Source organism: Oryzias melastigma, linkage group LG8 (assembly GCF_002922805.2).
Source record: "Oryzias melastigma strain HK-1 linkage group LG8, ASM292280v2, whole genome shotgun sequence".
NCBI classification, from domain to species: Eukaryota; Metazoa; Chordata; class Actinopteri; order Beloniformes; family Adrianichthyidae; genus Oryzias; species Oryzias melastigma.
In genome coordinates this window covers 20,515,359-20,535,766 of record NC_050519.1, presented here as the reverse complement: position 1 = coordinate 20,535,766, position 20,408 = coordinate 20,515,359, and the positions used below count along the sequence as shown (strand labels likewise).

The window sequence follows — 20,408 nt, the reverse complement described above, 5'->3', positions numbered from 1 at the left end:
TTATTTTCTTTTTGCAGTGGTGTTTCTTTATTTTTTACTTTTTTCATAAGGCTTAGATTTGCTAGCATTAATATCCAAATATCCTCTCTGTAATGCATCAGCTGTGTGAGGCGTCAAGGAAATGTCAGGAAATCGTCTTTCTGACTCAGATCGCTGCTGGATTTAAAGCCGTATACTTGACAAAAGCAGTGAGAGGATCCTGCACGGCTGAGGCACACTGAGCAGTTCGCTGTTGCTTTCTTATGGGATGCTTTAATAAAGAAATGAAAGTTTGTGGTTGTAAAAGTGCAGATGCTCCTCTTTCTTTTGTCCCGCGCGAGCTGACTTTATGTGGCCTCCAGGGTGGCATCGGGACCACCAAGTGCGCGAACACGGAGCCCCCTTTGAGGGGCCGCAGCAGGGCAGGCTGGGAATGATTAATGGGCCAGGAGAGTGACACGCTCCGCGGCTCAGCTTCAGACCCCCGGCCAGCTCCCCTGCTGCGCCGCCACCGGACACAGCCAGCTCAGTGACAGCGCAGACGCCCACACACAACACGCTTCCTCAGTGTCATTTACCCCCAGTGCCACGGCCCCTTTCTCCCCCCAGAAGGCTTTAAGAATCTCTGCCGCGGAGGGGAGGCTAAGCTCCTTTGGCTTGTACCATCTTTCCCGCTGCGCTGTCGACACGAGGGTCTTTTTACGCACGGCTCACAACTGGATCCCTCACAGATGAATAGTCTTCATCGACACACTAAAGGGAGCTTTGCTTCTGCCCTCAAAGGAAACCTGCAAAGGAGAAGTGACTTCTGCTTAATCCCTCACCAAACAGCAGGAATGTCAGCTGCTAATTGTACCACTTCTTTTCATTAACAGTGAGACATAATGAGTCTGCCTTCAGGGGAAAAACACTTGTTGGATCCAGTTACATATTTATTTCTCTACGTAACCACCGTGGGGGTGTCTCCAGAATGGATCACTACATCCTCCTCTTCACTGTCTCCATCCCTGCTGTACCCTGGTGCCCGATTTCCTCCCAAATCAAACGAGGAACCACTTATTGCACTTGTGTCAAAGGCAAGGCCCGGGGGCCGGATCCGGCCCTCCGGGTAATTATATCTGGTCCTCCAGATCATTTTATTTTATTGTTATTGACAGCCCGATGTTATCTTGCGCTTATTTCTAACTTGTATAATTTTGACAACATACATTTTTATGGAGAGAAAAATTTTGAGGGCTGCACGGTGGCGCAAGTGGTTAGCGCTCTCGCCTCACAGCGAGAAGGCCCTGGTTCGAATCCCGGCTGGGACCTTTCTGTGTGGAGTTTGCATGTTCTCCCCGTGCATGCGTGGGTTTTCACCGGGGACTCCGGCTTCCTCCCACCGTCCAAAAACATGCTTCATAGGTTCATTGGTGACTCTAAATTGCCCCTAGGTGTGAATGTGAGAGTGAATGGGTGTGTGATTGAGGCCCTGCGTCGGACTGGCGACCTGTCCAGGGTGTACCTCGCCTTCGCCCTTCAGTAGCCGGGATAGGCTCTGGCACCCCCGCGACCCCGAAAGGGAAGAAGCGGTCAAGAAGATGGATGGATGAAAAATTTTGAAAGTTATTTAAGATTTAAGTTGATTTATTCTGGAATAATATTCCTGCCTTTTTATTATTCATGATTATGTTAAAAAGTTACAGTTTTAAAGTTTTAAAAATTGGCATTATGCTAGCTTTTTGGACTATTTTAGCATTTACTAAGATTTTTTGTTAGGTTATTTTGTAGTTATGCTAATATTTCAGCTACATGCTAGCTGTTTTGGCTAATTTAGACCTTTTAAAAGTTTTTAGGCTGTTTTTGAGTTAGGTTCTTATTTACGTGCTAGCTGTTTTGTCTAATTTTTTTCAGTTTTTTTAGGTTTTTTTGAAGTTTAGCTATTTTTTAGCTACATACTAGCAGTTGTTAACTTAGATTTTTTTTCAAGTTTTTTAATCTAATTTGGTTTTTAGCTAATATTTTAACTGGCTATCAGCTTCAGCGTTTTCACATAGAATCTTCAGCGGTCAAATTCAGCTTACAGCATTCACACTAGCATTATCACAGGTAATACTATATCTCTAGTTTATAAATATGTTAAAAAGTTACGGTTTTAAAGTTTTAACAATTTAATTTTAGTGTGTTCAATAAATGTTTGGCCCGTACCTAAGGTGTGTTTTGGATTTTGGCCCCTCATGCGATTGAGTTTGACACCCCTGACTTATTGGATTCGAAACCTCGCTGGTTACAGCACACTGCTCCCAAAATGACTGTAAATATCGAAGCGTTCCACATTCACAGAATCACCTAGGGATCCATCAGCATCCTGCCTTCCTCTGGTCACAGTGTTTCTGTGTCAGACTGGGAGTGAGATTAAGTCCTCCTCTGGTGTCCCCTATTTCTTTCAGTTGGAGAAGGTATGTGGATTGTTTCCATCTTCCTCTTATCTCATGTTTAAATCGCTGCTACCGTGGCCCCAGTGGTTCCCTAAATACATCAGATCCAAATGGAAGAAAGGGTCTTCTTTGCTGTGAAGGCTGGACCGAAATCAAGATACTAATTAGTTTATTTCTTGCAATCATGTAAAAACAGAAAAATAGAAACATGAGTGGTTGGAGTGTAGAGAAAAATTCATTCGGTGATATACCCCAGTATTTTGTATTGATATAAAATGCTGACAAGACAACATTTAATTAATTATTCATAAGCCTCCTTCATTGTTGTACTTTTGTTTTCCATCTAAACCTCCGACCACTAGTTGGCAGTACACTGAGGCTCTTTGATCAGATCTACACCGTGACCAAAACAACAACAAGTTCTCAGGAGAACCAGCTTGTGTTAAATGTTCAGTCAGCCTCATGGTTTTTGTTGTTGAGACACGTACCACCTAGTTTTTACTAGGGATGGGTACCGAGCTAAAACGCTGTGCCACGTTGATGCCAGTATCATCTAAAAAAACGGGTTGCAGAGATTTATAGCAGATCATCCGATACGATACAACCCCTGTGTGTTCAAAAAGAAGAAAGAAACACAAATGGTCTCTGTAATATATTAAAAAAGTGAATAAATAAAAAATTGTTCATGACCGACCTATGAAAATTAGACACTGTTCCTAAATAGTTGTTTAACCTTGTAAAAAAAAAAAAAAAAAAAAAAAATCAACGTATTTGCAATTAATACTTTTTTTTTAAAACTCTTTGAGGAGATCTACAAAAAGTGCTTGCTAAAATGTTTTTAATAGATATGGAAAATATCAGTTATGATTTTGTAAGTTTTTGTTAACAACAATGTTAATTTAAAATGCAGAAATATTCATACATTCAGGAAATTATAGTGTATTTTCCTGCTGTCCACAGATTTTTAATATGGTGTAACTGTATTATAAAGAATTAATTATCAATACATTTTACATTCTTTCAATACAGCGCATCATTAAAAAAAGAATAACAATAAATGAGTTAATCTCACCATAAAGTTTTAAAGATTAGAAAAACCTTTCCTCCCATAAGTGTTTTTGAGATTCAAATGGAAGCAGCCATTTTGAAATGTGCAGCAAAAGCCCTTCTACTGCCTCTAGTGGAAACCTGAAGAACTACAGGGCAGAAAACATGAACCAATGATGCTTTTTTAGTACGGGTGTTATGATTTATATTGACAACAGTTCAATTCATATCGGAATTTTGCTGATAGTTATGGTTGATATTGATTTATTTTGAACGATCCGATTCTCTGACCTATAAATCGATTCAAGACATCTTTATCCAAAACTTCAACCGGTGTTACTCTGAGATAATTACCTGGTACTTACAAGTTCTTGTAAAATAAATCTACTGTGTCTCAATCTAAATGTTCTTTTTCAATAACTATATAATCGATTTTTGTCATTTCAAAGCTGTTTTATGATGCTATAGGTTGGTTTGATTAAGTATTTGCCTCAGACAGATCAATCAGGTCGGATTGTAGGAGTATACATCAATTCATCAATTTTGAATTGAGGTTTTTTGGGGAAAGTTTGGATCATAGATATGAGTCCTGGAAATGTATGTGTCAAATACTATATGAATGGTCATATTAGCATTTCAAAAACAAACTAAGATTACTAATATTGCCTCTTAAAAATCTCTCACTTTACTGCACTTTAAATGTTATACTTTAAATGTCCTCCTTTTGTTCAATATTTGTTTTATACTATAACCTCATTTATATGACGTGGACAAAAATGGCCAGGAAATTCTTGAAAAAGAGAACCTGATCTCAGTGGGTTTCAACTGGGTAAATAAAGGTTAAAAAACAGACCTGGAGAAAACATATTATTTTGACCAAAAGAAGACGTTATAGTGAGAGGTCTCCTTTAAGTAAAATTCTTGGTCTTTGGTGACAAAAGGACAAGGGGGTGGGAAAAAAAAATCCCATGGTGTTGACTGAAATTTGAATTTCCCGAGACGACCCGTGCACTAATTATGCAGAAGTTAAAGGTTGTTAAAACTAAAGATAATCTCCCAGTACATGACAAATGAAAAATAATTACAAACTGAATATAAAACAAATGTATAAATATATATATTTGTGACAATTGAAAATGTTAGAATTATCCTTAGGAGGTTACAAAACGTTTTCTCCTCAAACAGCTGCAGCCTAAAGTTACAGCTTCTGCCAAAACTGTCTGCAGTTGGTGCACTTCAGGAAGAGACCAAGCCTTTTCCTCTTCATTTTAATGTCCTTCGTGTTGCTTAGCAACCAGAACAAACTTTGAGGCCTAACAAAAAGCACAACGCTGCAAGCAGACCTGAGCAGTGACCTGTCAGTGTTTCCAGAAATGCAACAATGAATCTGTAAATCCTGTTTGACTTGATTTCAAATTGTGGATCCCACTGCTGCAACTCTATTCTCTACAATGCAATACTTGTTTATCTTTGTTTTCTTAAAAACAATCCATACTTCATTTTAAAAATCCCACAAATCTGAATTTATAGCATTTTATGGATGAAGAAAAGGGTTAAAAGTGCAGATGGAATCCACAGGAGAGATGCTACTCAACACAGTTATAGATAGGCCTTTGGAGAAAAGTGTGGAAAAGCACAATAAACATGCCGCAAGAACGATGGATTGTCACCTCAGCCTGATGATTTATGACCTTGTGGCTTCCTGCCTCTTTCTGCTTTACTCCCTACGCTGTGGAGCTGCCGCGTGCCGGAGTGTTAATACAACCTCCCTGTTGCACTGGGGAGATCTGAGCTCAGCGCAGCAGCAACCTGGCTGTGCTGAGACATCAGACTCCAGTCATGCAGCATCGTCTCATTTTAGAGACGAAAACACCATCAGAACGACCTGATTCGGTGCAATCCAACATCTGTCAGGATGGTTTGTCTCGCCTTTTTTGCCCAGTAGAGTAAGAGGACCATCATACCGGGCCAAGAGACTGACAACCAGAAAGCTGGCTCACCTGAATTTAGTCAAATTCCTTTGGTTTGGTCGTCTTTCACGGTAAAGCAAACTGTGGAATCTTATACAATCACAACAGCTTCTTCTTCTTTTCTTTTTCATTCTTTTTTTTGAAGAGGGCATATTGAGAGCTACAGAACAGAAAAAATGAAGAAAGAAGGGGCTAAAAGGTATTCTGACTTTAGGATCCAAATTCTGACTTGTTTTTCTCAGAATTCTGACCTTTGACTTTAATCAGAATTTTGCGTTTAATCTCAGAAGTCTGACTTTTTTTTCAGAAATGTGTCTTTATTCAAAATATTATATATTTTTTCTTAGAATCCTTAGAATCCTGAGCCTTCTGACTTTAAGAATTTACTTTTATTTTTTAAAAAATCTGTATTTTTCCTACAAATTCTACTTTTTTCTAAGAAATATGACATTTTTCTTCATAAATCTGACATAAATGTTCTGAATTATGACTTTTTCTTAAGAATTGACTTTTTTGCACAGGAATCTGACATTTTTCTACTGAAATCTAACTTTTTTCCCTCAGAATTCTGACTTTTTCCACGGAATTCTGACTTTTCTTCCTTAGAATTGTGACTTTGATCTCAATTAATTAAGGTCAAAAGTTAGTATTCCTCGAAAAAAGTCAAAATTCTGACAGAAAAAAGTCAAAATTCTTAAGTTAAAACCATTCTAAGATTAAAGTCAAATTTTTTTTAGCTCTTTAGTCCTCTTCCGTAGGCCAGCAACAGGATTTTTCAGGCATTTTTCCTTATAATGGACTGAATATGAAAAAAACAAAGTAATTTTGTCAAGGGTTATTTAGATTTATATTAAATACAAAAAAGGCCCAAAAGTGTGACTTTAGCTATTTTAGTAAAAGGTTTGTTACTCATTTATTTCACTGCAGCATTTCTGCTGAACAGTCTGTTTGCAGTCAAACTGAGCTGAACTGCATCAAGATTCACTTGCATTTGAACTGAGCACCGTGTTCACCGGGAAACCAGGAGAGCTTTCACACCAGAAAAGTAAAGCCAATCGCCTGAGAACAGAAAGTCTAGTTTGGGCCAAAAGGCCAGAGCAGAACTACAGATATAAAGAAAGTCACTCAAAAGCTTTAAGTGAAGCCAGGGATAAACAACGGACAAATAAATGTCAAAGATTAGACGGTACAGCAAAGAAAATGAAGCTCAAACCATTTGCCTGCTGCAGAGTAACTTTAATTTATTAAACAAATTTCCTTTAAAACTTTAACAGTGAGCAGATTTAGGTAATAAAGGTCAACGACTGCAATATTCTTAACCAGCTTTCCTATAAACACAAAGGACATAAAAGTTGACAAAGGAAGGAAGTGCCACTCCTCCTCACACGCTCTGTTCCTGAAAGAAAATGTTTAAGAAAAACACAAGAATTTACAAAATTATTGCTTAAAGTCCCACTCTAATCATTTTTTGATTTATTGTGAAAACGTCTCTTAATTATGATTATGACACTTTTAAGCAAAATAATAATATAAAAAACTTGTTTTCTAAGACAAAGTTTGTGCAGAGAAGCAGGAATTCATCAGAAATTTGATTCTGAGTTGTGGGCGGGACCATTGGCTCAACTGATATCCCATCATTCCTTTGTTTAGACTCTCTCATGCTAGCTTGCAGCCCCTCACAAGCCCAAGCTAGCAAAAAAACTAGCAATATTGCAGCTATCCAGCTGTATGGTTTGAGCCAGTTCTCAGCTTAGACGAGGAAAATGAAGACGTTGATGGATCTATTTGTCTTCATGTATCAGAATGGAGCGCAGCAGCCCATTTCAGTTGCTGCGTCACAACTGGGAGCTTTTGTAAAAAGGTGTTTTTTCATCAACTCTGATCCGTTTTCATAAATGTCATCCATCATCAGAAAAATGCTACAAGATCATGTTAAAAATACCAAAAACACCACATTAACTGAAGTGGGTCTTTAAAAAGTCCATTCAATGGCAGCTGGAAGTATTTCCCAAAGCAGGACGTTTCCTCACAATTCCATCATCTTTGGTGTTTAAGTTTGGCCCAGTTTCCTCTTTTTACCACATGATGTGATGGTGGGAGGGTTAAGTGAGAGAGAAGCCCCAATAACAGACATGGAACCACTCCCGCCTTAACAGACCAACACCACAACAATGGGATAAATAGATTAACACACTGACTGTGATGCATCATTATTTAATACGAGTCTATGAGCACGTTTACTGATTGCACCACAAAGGACGATTATTTTTGGTCACTATTATTATTATTATTTACTTTTTTTAAAAACAGGAAATTGTATAAAATGTCTTTGTAAAAGAAAAACATCTCCTCCACCTAATCTTGGCTGAGTCTCCCAGTCATACATGTGTTGCTGAGAACAGCAGCTCCTCTTGCAGCCTGGTTTGGCCGGCTGCTTATGCAGAGCCAGAGAATTCCGCATGCTCCAGGCAACCGAGCTGTTTACGAGCAGTTGCTCGCACAAAAGCGCAGGGCGGGCTGATTGCTCGGCTAATTGATCCTCACCACAGATCACAGAGCTGCGCTCGTAAAGACAAGGAACGCCTCCCATGACATCAGTGCATGCTGCGAGTCGGGGGACACGCTTATTCCCACACTGAGGGACTGCGAGGGGAAACACTGTCAGACGGAGGGCGTGCACATGTCCAACATGGCCTGGTTATTTTATTATGCACAGTTCAGGGTAGTTTCCATGCATTTTCCATACAATTATTATATTTTAAATACTATTTTTTTCTATTGTTTTATAATAGTATATAGAAGTTAACAAATATGACTGACCTTGTTTAGAACATAAACATATTAATTAAAAAAAATGGAGAAAATAGAAAAATATATAAGATAGAAGGGTGGATGATCTGTCCGTCTAATGAAGAAAAGCTCAAAAATAAACAAGTATTGCATTGAAACCAGTATAACAGGAAAAAATAATAAAAAATACAAAAAAAAATGAACGACGATTCAAAATAAGATAAAGCAAATTTAAGCAAAACAACAGTTTAGCAGGAAAAGCAAGTCTTAGTTATATTAAGGAAACTAAACAGGAAGACCATAAATGATGGCTTGTAGTTACTTAAATGTTTGAAAGTCTTGAAAAAATGTTGAAAGTTTTAGTATTTTCTTCTTCTGTTCCCTTTTGAATTTTTCCATGAACCATCTTTGTATTTTTGCTCACTGATCCGTTAACAGTGCAGTATTTGCATCCATATACAGTGAAATCAGTGTAAGTTTTTGTGGGATGAATTACATGAATTTTTGTACGATTCTGGTCAGCTTGTGTCTCTGATGATAAAGTCATGGATGGATGACGGTGTGTTGAGTTCCTCAACAGAAGTGGCTTCACACTGCAAAAACTGAAGCTTAGGGAAGTAAAATTCCAAGAAAAAAATGGTCAAGAAAGGTTTTTTTTATAGTAAATTCATCTTAATTTGAGAAAACATGTCAGAATGTTTTTTTTTTTCTTAAAATAGCAATTTTTCTTACAGGTTATTAAAATCTGTCATGGTGGGTCAGAATATTTATCTTATCGGCCCATTTTTTTACAGTTTTTAGTTGTTAATTTCTTAGTTTTTGTGAAAACTGACATGTTTGGAAGCCTGCAACGCCGTCTTACTACATCTGACAACCACATTGATGTGACTCTAGTGAACGAAGAAAGTTAAGTCACATAAATAAGAGTTAGTTACCAGATTTAATATTTCATAGCAGTTTTCCGTCTTTTTAATTGTAGGAAACAGTGAGATGATTTCATATTATTCAAGACTTAAACAGATTTTTATTCATTCCTGGAGAAAAAAAAGGTTTATCAAATTTGAAAGAAAAAAAATAATTTAAATGAGTTTACATTATCCACTTCTTTTATTATAAATAACTGTTTCATCTGCATTTTTATCATATTTTTGAAAAATGTAAAGCTATTATGTCTCAAACAGATTGTACTGAGTATTTTACTTATCTTGTAGGAAGTAAAACAGTCAGGGCTAGGATTAAGTTTAAACTCTTAAAACACCCTAAAGTGCACATATTCATGAAGTGTATTAAACTTTTGACATAAATGTGGACATTTCTGCTCTCACAGGAGATGTGGCACACCTTTAACAGTTTTTTTAAGTGGTGGTAGTCCACTTTTTATTGTTTTGCCTGCTTGAGGGTTACTGTGTGGCTCCATTTCCTCTAAACGCAGGAAAAAAAACAACATGAATAAGGAAAGTTGTTCTGATGATGGCAGAAAACTTTGTTTTCACTTCATAAAATGTTCCTAAAGGAAAATCTGGATGAAATTCTATGAGATGCATTCAACATTTATGTCCACTAAAATAACAGAAATCGTGGAACCCAACTTCATTTTGTCCATGACATGAAATGAAAGTCTTTTTCTTGTCAGAAAAGGAAATCTGCACATCTTCTAGCTGCTTCTCCCTGTCTGGTGACACCACAGAACAAATCATTATTAATGGGAATAGGAGACGCAAATGCCACATAGCTCTGGCATCAACTCTTCTCATGGAGGAGTGAGACTAAAGGAAACATCCTCATACCTCAAATATGTGCTGCTATAAAACACAAATTTCAAATATTTCATGCACTCTGTAAGGATAATTCCTGGTTTTCTTGTTAGGATTCAACATTTTTCTGAATTCATCTAAAGCTGCTTGGAAACTGTTTTTGTTTCTGTGTTACCCAAACTTTGTTTTCACCAGCTGCTGCAGTGATTGAAACATTTAATGTGGGAAACGTGCCTGTGGTGGAAGCGGGCCAGAACCCAGGCTGATGGATCACAGAGTTTCCATGTTTCTGCAGAACCGAGTCCAGCATGTGTTCAGTTTTACATCTTTTAGTGGGATAAAACATTTGTTAATGGGAGACTTTTTGCATTCTCTGGATTTAATCATTTGTTTTTATGATGTATGTACAAATTATCATGCAGTATATGACTCACAAAACTTAATATCTTACAACAGATTTGGATGATTACTTGGAAACAAAAGGCCTGTAAAGAGAAGTGTAATCCATATTTTTCTATTTGGTGATCACATGTTTCTCCTACAGCAGAGGAGCAGAATGTGCAGGCTGTACACTGAAGTGAAAACTGCAGTTTCCAAGCTGCACTTAAACTCCACTCCAGTTCAAGTTATTCAGGCTTGAAATGCAAGGTGTTTATCCTTTATTTTATACAGCAGCACAAAGGAAAAACGTCTCTTTGGGATGTTAATGAACCCTTATATCACATCACCCACACAAGCTGCACAGCTTTTACATAAGCATTGTGTAAGCTTTGTAAAACATAGGAACCCGGTACAGATGGAAGATGTTCAACCATTTGACTTCCAGATTGAAGCAACTTTAAAAAAACAAAAGAAAAATGACTGAATAACCACAAGGTGGTCAGTTCTATTCACACTACAATGTAAAACAGTTCATCTTGTATACAGTCTTCCTATATTTATTATTTTTATTCTAAAAATAGCCTTTGACCTACGCAAATTAAAGTTGTAAAACTCCTCTTTCTCCACTTCTCTCAGACAAACAAACATTTTCACATTTGTCTCTCTTGTTTAAACTCTCAAAGTTCAAATTTTCCAAGAGATTGATTGACAAGATCAGCAGCCAATCAGGATGCAGAACAATGTGTGCTGAAAAAAACGTGCAAAATTGCACTAAAAAAACCTAAATGAAACAGCGAGAGCGCCATAGGTGAATCACAGTACAGTGAGGACCATCACTGTATCCCATGTCTGCAACATTTTTAGCAGAAGAAACATCCATGACGGAAATCCTGCTGTTTTCCTTCAAGCCTCCAAAGTTTATTTTAGATTTGAGATCCAAATCAAACCCAACCTGAGCTGCATACTCAACTGACAAACAACCCTAAATTATTCAACTTAACTCAAAAAAATAAAATAAAATGAGCTAGTTTTGAGAGGTATGTTATTCCCACAAACAAGAAAGAACAAAAAAAGCATCAGGAATGTGTCAGACTGAAGAAGAAATCCACATATTTAGACCTCTTGACAAAATATCCACATTTTCCAACATTTTCTTAGTTTGAAGTTCTGTGGAAATCTATTGTTGAGTCTGTTTCAAAAGCATACCATTTTGGCTTTTTGCCTTTCTTCCTGCTTTATGTTCTTGCTGGATAGTCCATCCATGTTCACAATGGAATGAACTGAAGCAGACTCAACATTTTGATTTGGCTTCAGTGGAAATCTCGTTAACAGAGATGAATAAAAAGGTGAATAAAAACCTCAACTGTGAAGAAGGAATCATCAATTTACACTGACTTTAATCAGTATAATCCATTCAACTGATCATTCACACACATTTATCACTTTGTTATTTTTCTTGTTTTTTCTATTGTGCCTCTCCTAATATTGAGGAATTATAGTATTTTAAAGTATTATTTCATAATGTGTAATACACATTTTTTAAAGCTGCTGTCCATGAAAATAATATCTCCCCTAGTGATAAATACAATTCTTGGAATTGAACCTACAGAATAAATGTATTAATCTTCTTAAAGCTCAATGTTCCTGAAGGATCTCACTGTTAGATTCTGCTGCACTGAGCATGCTCACTAAGGTGGACTTCCACCTTGCTGTGTGGGCCGTTCGTCAGCCACACACCCACAGAGAAGCATCTCCTATACATCCCTGATAGATGACTCTTGAACATAAATAGATCGGAGCAGCAGAGCTTCAAGAGGCCCTTGAAACCAAATAAAAGCAGACACAGAACTGACACCTTGGAGCTACTTTAAATATTCCATCATATGAACTTCTTGTTTTAAAACCGCAGCTTCAGTTTTATTAAATGTAAATCTCATTTCATGAGGTGTTGTATTGTGTCACATTTTAGAATATTTTCAAAGGGAATCTATTATCTGGGCCTGAGGTTCTGTGTGAGCCGAGTGCCAAAGTGTGGATGAGATAATGCAGCTCCTACGAGAGGATACTGGGGACAGCTGTTCAGATAACATTTACTCGTTTACTGATACTTTAAAAAAATATACATATATTGTCGCCAAGTCAAACCAGAAAATATACGATTTTTTTTCACTTCCTATTTTGCAGCTAAACTTTTGAAAAGCAGATTAGGTCAAATGTTATCTATTTTGTGTTTTACATATTTAGTTGAAATGTTTGAAAAGTTAGAAGCATTAATATTATTCTTTACAAAGTAAAAACACTTTTTCCTCTCACTTCCCCTAAGTGGAGATAACATCTGGGATGAGAAGGCAGCAAATGCTGGGAGGGAAAAGGCAGAGGGAGCACGCTTGAGGGGTTCTTCAGAGCTCGGTGTGGTGCTGGATCAGTTTCTGTGGAGGAAGTGTGACAGATAAGCCTTCGACAGCTGCCAAACACCTCTGTGTTGTGCTCGCCTGGGCCCCCCATTCAGGAGGAGCGTCTTCGAATCCCCGCCACCTGCCAGCCTGGCTCGTTTCTGGCAGGTGTGAGTCCTGAACGTGATTCAGACCGGCTGATGAACACGGAGCATATGTGGAAGACTTATCGCTGGTATCTCGCCCTAATGACGGCAAAGCGGCGCGCTGATGGAGGATTAACTACATGTGAGCTCAGAAGGTGGACTCCAAATGAAGCTGAATGAAGGAGAAACTAGAGAGAACAACAGTTTATATCGATCAAAAATGTTCAGGAATGAACGGGAAACACGAGGAAAAACTAAAAGAGGCTATTTTTCATCTGTATTCATCCATCATCCATCCGTCCATCCATCTACTCATCCATACTACATCCAACCGTCCGTCCATCCATCCGTCCATCCGTCCATCTGTCCATCCATCCGTCCATCCATCCATCCATCCATCCATCCGTCCATCCATCCATCCATCCGTCCATCCTTCCATCCATCCATCCGTCCATCCATCCATCCATCCATCCATCCATCCATCCATCCATCCGTCCATCCATCCGTCCACCCAACCATCATCCGTCCATCAAGCTGTCAGTCCGTCCATCTGCCTAACCATCCATCCATCCGTCTGTCCACTCATCCATCATCCATCCATCTATCCGTCCATCTGTCCGTCCATCCATCCATCCATCCATCCGTCCACCCAACCATCATCCGTCCATCAATCTATCAGTCCGTCCATCCGCCTAACCGTCCATCCATCTATCCATCCGTCTGTCCATCCATCCATCCATCCATCCATCCATCCATCCATCCATCCATCCATCCATCATTCCATCCATCCTTCCGTCCATCCTTCCGTCCATCTCTCCATCCATCCATCCATCCTTCCATCCATCCATCCATCCGCCTAACCGTCCATCCATCCATCCATCTGTCCGTCCATCCATCCATCCATCATCCATCCATCCATCCATCCGCCTAACCGTCCATCCATCCATCCATCATTCCATCCATCCTTCCATCCATCCATCCATCCTTCCATCCATCCATCCATCCGCCTAACCGTCCATCCATCCATCCATCCATCTGTCCGTCCATCCATCCATCCATCATCCATCCATCCGCCTAACCATCCATCCGTCCGTCTGTCCTTCCATCTGTCTAATCATGCATCCCATCCATCCATTTTCTTAACAGGGTTGCTGAAGCCTATCCTTGCTATTGTTGGGCGAAGGCAGGGCACACCTGGATAGGTCACCAGTCTGTTGCAAGGACACACAATCACACTCAACTTAGAGTCATCAATCAACGTTTGAAGCATGTTTTTGGGCTGAAGAAGGAAGTTGTTTCATTACACCTAAAACTGGGTTTAGGACTTGAACTTCAAAAGATACAAAGACTCAATAATCTTTTTTTATTCTCTGTTAACATGTTATTCCTAAGCATGAGACTCTGCATCCATGATAACTGCAGAATGAGAATGTTATTGGACTTTAAAGACCCACTCCAATGAAAATGGGGTTCTGTTGTTTTTAACATGTTTTTGCAGCATTTCTCTGATGATGGAGGACATAAATGAAGAAAATTCAGATTAAAATTGCATTTCTTTCTATTTCTTTATCCAAGTTATTGCAGACATAAAACTGAAATCGTTTGAAAAGAAAAGATTGTATTTGTAAGGTATAAAATACGCTGGACGGGTCATAACCTCCCTGCTCTGCTGCATTCTGATGGATCCACGTAGATAAATAGATCCATGAGCGTCTTTGTTTTCCTCGTCTGAGCTGGAATCTGGATCCAAACTCCAATATTGCTCATCATTTTTGTTGCACTGGTAATGTTGGGTTGAGGGTGTGAAGGGCTGTAAGCTAGGTGACTTTGAACAGAAACAAGTTGATCCTCTTTTATTTTAATGTAAAAAAAAAATCAAATTTTATTAAAAAAAAACCCATACACACTGAAAGTTCAATGTTTTCTTTTCTCTGTGTAGTTAGTCTTGATGGGAAATTCTCAGACTGAAGGTCAATGGGTGAAGAGGTTCAATCAGAGCCAGTCGTTAGCTGGTCTGTGTTCAGATGATTTCACCTGTAAGCAGCTCTGATGATCCTGGAATATGGCTAATGAAATGATTAAATGATTTGAGAAAAACACCAAAGTACATGAACACCCAACAACAAGAATACACAATAATATAAGAAGTTTTCCATTTAGTAATTTATATACATTCTAGTTGGGTGCACATTACATTTCAGAGTTTTCATTTGTGTTTCAGCCAGAATTGATGTTTCTGTTTCGCTGTTTTAAAGAGTAGCAAATCCCAGTCATCCATGAGGGGTCACCTGTCTGCCTCCAGGTGTATATAGATGTGTTTTTCTTTGGCTCCAATTTTTGTTCATATGCTTGAACACAGAACAACCAGCTTCTTTAGCTAAAACCTTTAGTGGTTTATGTTCCATGTAAAAGGTGTTTATGACTTCTTGATTTCTTTCATCTTTATGATTTTGGTTCCTATATTGACCCAGACTGAGACACTTTAAAGGCTCAGGAAACCTTTGCAGGTGTTTTGAGTGAATTAGTGGTTTTTAGGGTGTGACAACACCCTGAGACAGACTGGTCATCTGAATGGGACAGGCTCTAGAAGCCCCCAAAAATGATATGGAAAGTTAAAAACAATGGATGGATGAACATGTGCATTTGAATTTTCCAAAATATTCTAATTTTCTGATATTGCATTTTTGGTTTTCATTCCCTTTAAGCCTGAATCATCAAAATGACAAGAAATAAAGCCTTTAAATGTTTTAGTGGATGTGCATTGATTCCATATAAAACACAAGTTTCAGTTTTTGAATTGACTAACACGAATATATAGGTTTTATATAAGTTGTTGGAACTCTTTATCCAACAGACCTGTTTTATAAGCAACTAAACCTTCATATAGAACCGGTGTAAAAACGACCTTAAGGATACATTTTCTAAAAACAAGTAATTTGATGAATTGTTTTCTGTTTATTCATTGAATGGAATTGAACACTGTTAATGCTGGAAATTTTTTATTCTTTTCAACAAATGAAATATAGGAGTGAATTTTCAAAATGTTGTCCCACTAACATTTTAAAAATCAACACCCTAATTGTGGACATTTTGTCATTTAAAGATGTTTCCAAAACTGTATATAAAACAAAAGTTTTTAAGCAAATTTTCAACAAGATCAGAGTTTGGAATCAGAGGACGAAAGAAAATGGAAGAACAAAACAAAGAGATCGTGCTGTTGATCTGCGTTAACGTCCTCTCTCTCTCTCCGTGCAGCCTGCCACTGTAACCTGCACGCCCGCCGCTGCCGATTCAACATGGAGCTGTACAAGCTGTCGGGCCGCCGGAGCGGCGGGGTCTGCCTCAACTGCCGCCACAACACAGCGGGGCGCCACTGCCACTACTGCAAGGAGGGCTACTTCAGAGACATGAGCAAACCCATTTCTCACCGCAGAGCTTGTAAAGGTAACAGGAAGAGAACGGCTGTAATTTGACCTCTGACATCTTCAAATGTTCTCTTTTGATGAAAAAGAAAACATTTTGACTATTTTGGGGGCCATTATCTCTAGTATTACAATAGTTGCCTCAAGAATAATCTTATAATTGCTTTACATTCAGTTAGCACAATACCATCTGTCACTTTCATTACAGGCGATTACTTCTTAGTTTTTATCCAGTCATCATGGTGATAATTAAAAAAATGTTATTTTTACTGAACTTTCATTTGGTTGTAAAGTTTGAAGATTTTTTTTCTCAGAGTGTCAATCAGACTTCCTTTATTTTGATCAAACTAAGGCTGACTGTCAAAAGAAAGTCTTGTTATTAGTTTAAAGCTTCTATTTAAAATTAAATGAATTGGATTTCCCCATAATTTCACAGTCTCCTCATGTCTTTGGCTTTAAGTTTAAATCAAGTTTCAATTCATAGACTAAAACTAAATATTTTTAATTGTAACAATGTTTTACACTTTCTGCATTCAAGCAAATGTTAACCACAAAAATATAGTAAAAGATACATTTTTTGTTTGAGCAAATGTTAATATTCTGAAATTAGAACATAGAGCAAAATGTAGGAGACTGGACTCATAGGAGAAACTCAAACAATTAATAAATAAACCTCAAAAATGATTTAAAAAATGTGAACATTGAAAGAAAACAAGGAAGAAGTGGAAACCAGACACTTAATTATGAGGATGAGTTGAGATGAAAACACCTGTGGTTGGTAATGATCAAATGAGAGCAGGTGAGACTGAACTTTACAAGAAAACAGCAGAAAAAACACTATTAAACTAAATACAACTCAATTCTGATAAAGTATTTCCACTCTAAGGTAAATGTAATGAAACTTAATTGCTAACAAACTGTTTAAAAGTGACAAACTGTGATAGAAAAATGTCATTCAGGTAGATGATCAAGTAAGAACATATTACAGTTTCGTTTCTAATTTTGAGGAAGCATTTTTTTGGTCAAACAAGGTGGAAACATGTTTTATTATTTAGTCTAAATGCATTTAAAACAAATCTGAAAATGAATAACTTTGAGGACATTAACTCCCACTATTTCAATGATTAGAACAAGCATTTTTCAGCAGTTTTAATCATTTAATTATTTTCCTGCTTGCAGAACTTTATAATCTGAAACAATTTTGCACAGAAATAGTTCAGTTTTAAATCATACATTGTTCATATTTATTGTCATTTGTTAAATTTCATTACTGCATCAGTTATACATTAAATAGTTGACTCTTTTGTTTTGGTGGGAAAAAAAGTGAAACTAGAAATGGCCTAAATGTGAAAAAAAGCTACACATTCGTGTATTTTATGAAGAGGGTTAATATATAAAAGACATCTCATCTAAATGGGACTTCCTGGTTAAAAAAAAGATTTAATAAAATAATTAAATACATATTTTTAAAGAACTGAATACAGGTAAAAACAAAAAAACTAGACTTTATGAGTATTAACTTCCAATATTTCCTGTTGAAAACCCCAACAATTCTAAAATGCTTACATAAATCTTTCTTTATTAGACTTCATCAAATAAAAGGAAATGCTATAGACAATATTTGTTCATTTTTTGCTAAGGTTGTTTTAAATAAATACTTCTGTGTATCTTTTACATTTACTTAAAAAACATTCACTTAAGTAAAGTAAAGAAATTCATTTTAGATGTAAATTATTGTTTCATGATAGATTTTTTAAAAATACTTTTTCACTTTTAACCATCTTTAAGTGGGACACAGAAAATAAAAAAAGATGCACAGTTTGGAAATAAAACCACCTAAAAAAAAATTATTTTTTGCACTTTTTATTATTCCAACATGACCTAAGAAAAGAAAAGGAAAGCAAAAGCAAAATTATACGAAAGAAGACTAAAATACTGTGGAAAATGAATAAAATACTTTATGTGTGGCAGATTCTCAGAATTGCTGCATGTAGCACTGACGCAGAGGATTTTTATACATCCTAAAACAACAAAAATAACCAAAATGCATCATTTAGCTTTGTGACTTTTTATAGATACAGTCACATGAAGAAATGAGGACATCCTCATTAAATATTTAGCTCTGTCTTAAAAACATTCACATATCAATACCCAGTATTATAAAAAAAAAAAATAAACGTTTTGATAAAAAACCAAACTAAAACATGACTATAATTCTACTCAGAACAAAAAATAAGATTTTATTAGGGGTCAAAGTTTGGACCTCCTGCCTCCTTTTAGCTATTTTTACTCTTTTGGTTGAAATCACGTCATTGAGACCAACAGAATCACATAAATGTTTCCCGTCACAACAGATCCAACAGTTAAAGACATAAAACATGTCTCCTCGCTTTATCGCATCTGAGCAAACTCTTTGTCCTCTGGTCAGATCAGGCGAGACCAACAAAGAATGGAGCAAAACGCTAAACTCTGATAACATCAAACATGAAATGATTTTTTTAGCTTAAAACGACTCCTCCACACACTGATTGTAAATCCTATTAGAAACAAGTATAGTTGTGGGACGATTCATTTGTTAATAAGAAATAAATATAAATACTTTTTAGTTTAATTACCAAGAAAGCCGTACTTCTATGTACTGTACATGGATACATTTCTGCTCTGTTTACACAAAACAATGTCAATAGATTTGTTAAGTTCTCCATCAGTTCAGTCTGAATTGGAGGAAAATCTATTTTCAACTCAACAATGAGAAAGATAGGGTTCCAACTTGTTCTTGGGTGCAATTGTGAGTTTTTAGATAAAGCTGACAGAAAATAAAACAAAACAACAAAACCTTGTGTTTGTGCACATGGAGTCTGACCCTGAATCTACGCTGGTCCGTCTGCGGTGAATCTCTGTTGCGTCGTGTGAGTCCATCTCATGGCAATCAGTTAGGCTCAATCCAAATGTTTCTTTCTCCCTTCCTCTTGATTTAGCCCTCTAAACAGAGAGTTGTGAAGAAATGGCGTCTCATAATTTGGACAACACTTTCGTTCAATGACATCACCAATAATCGGCAGTCTGCTAGCGTTAGCATGGAGCTTCCAGCGCTCATATATACCTAACACAGCTGTTTTGTAACTTTAAAAAGGTCATGCTACAACACAAAGTCACTACTTACATTTAAATGTAAACTTCAGTGGTTAAGAGAACAGTGCGGTTTACCCTCGCGACGGAGGACTTTGTATCCCTCAGCTTGGAGGGTCAGATTTAACCAAAAATATTGCTTGCACTAAAAATGCCCCTTCAAATGGAGGGGAAGGGAGGATTTTGGATGGACATATCTCTATTTCTGGTGCATCTTCCCTCCCCCCTGGTTCCTGGAGGAGTGGTTTGTCCTGCTAACCCCGTGTCCAGTGCTTTATCCGGCACTCGTTGCTCATCTAAAACTTAACCACACAGATCCCATGCCGTCTCCGTCCTCAGTGAATTTCTGTAAAATAGAATTTTGTGTCATAAATTAACTTTTATCGTCTATGGCGAAAATGGACGATCTACTGTGTTAAAAATAGAATACAATTCTACAAAGTTGTATTTTAAAAGTACAACCAGAGTTTTTATTTTGAAACCAAAATCTGTTTCCTGCTTCTCTGCATCAACAAACTGGAAATAGAATTCCTGTGTAAAGCTTGCGTTTAGGTTGTGGAGCGATGGATGTCAGGCTCGACACTGACATGACGGAGGTGATGTAATCATTCCAAACGTTCTATTTTTTTGTGTAAACGCCACACAAAGTAGACACATCGACTAGGGCTGTAACGAGTATCCAAGTACTCGGATACTCCTGAAAATTTGAGTACAAATATTCGCAATGTCCAAAATCGTTGATTCACGATCTTTATAAATATAGTGGCATGTAGTAAAATATTTTTCGGGAATGATGTATTTATTGTTCTGAAATGCCGCATTATGCTGGATTTTAAGTTTATAAACTAAAACAAAACCAAACGTGCAGTAGAATTCTGTTGAGACTTTTTATACCGGCTTTACACCAACATGTAATGCTTAGAATGAAAAGTGAAGCAGAACTTATAATGAAAAACTGTGGAGAACATTTTCAGGTTTTG

General features: G+C 37.3%; 1 protein-coding gene across 2 annotated transcripts in view; it reads left to right on the top strand.

The window, feature by feature from the left end:
• ntn1b (netrin 1b) overlaps window positions 1-20,408 on the top strand; it is a 62,404-nt gene that overhangs the window by 15,753 nt on the left and 26,243 nt on the right. For both annotated transcript variants that reach the window (XM_024272944.2, XM_024272945.2), the window contains one exon: window positions 16,133-16,321. In XM_024272944.2, coding sequence (XP_024128712.1) covers window positions 16,133-16,321 — 189 coding nt within the window. The remainder of the gene's footprint in view (window positions 1-16,132; window positions 16,322-20,408) is intronic.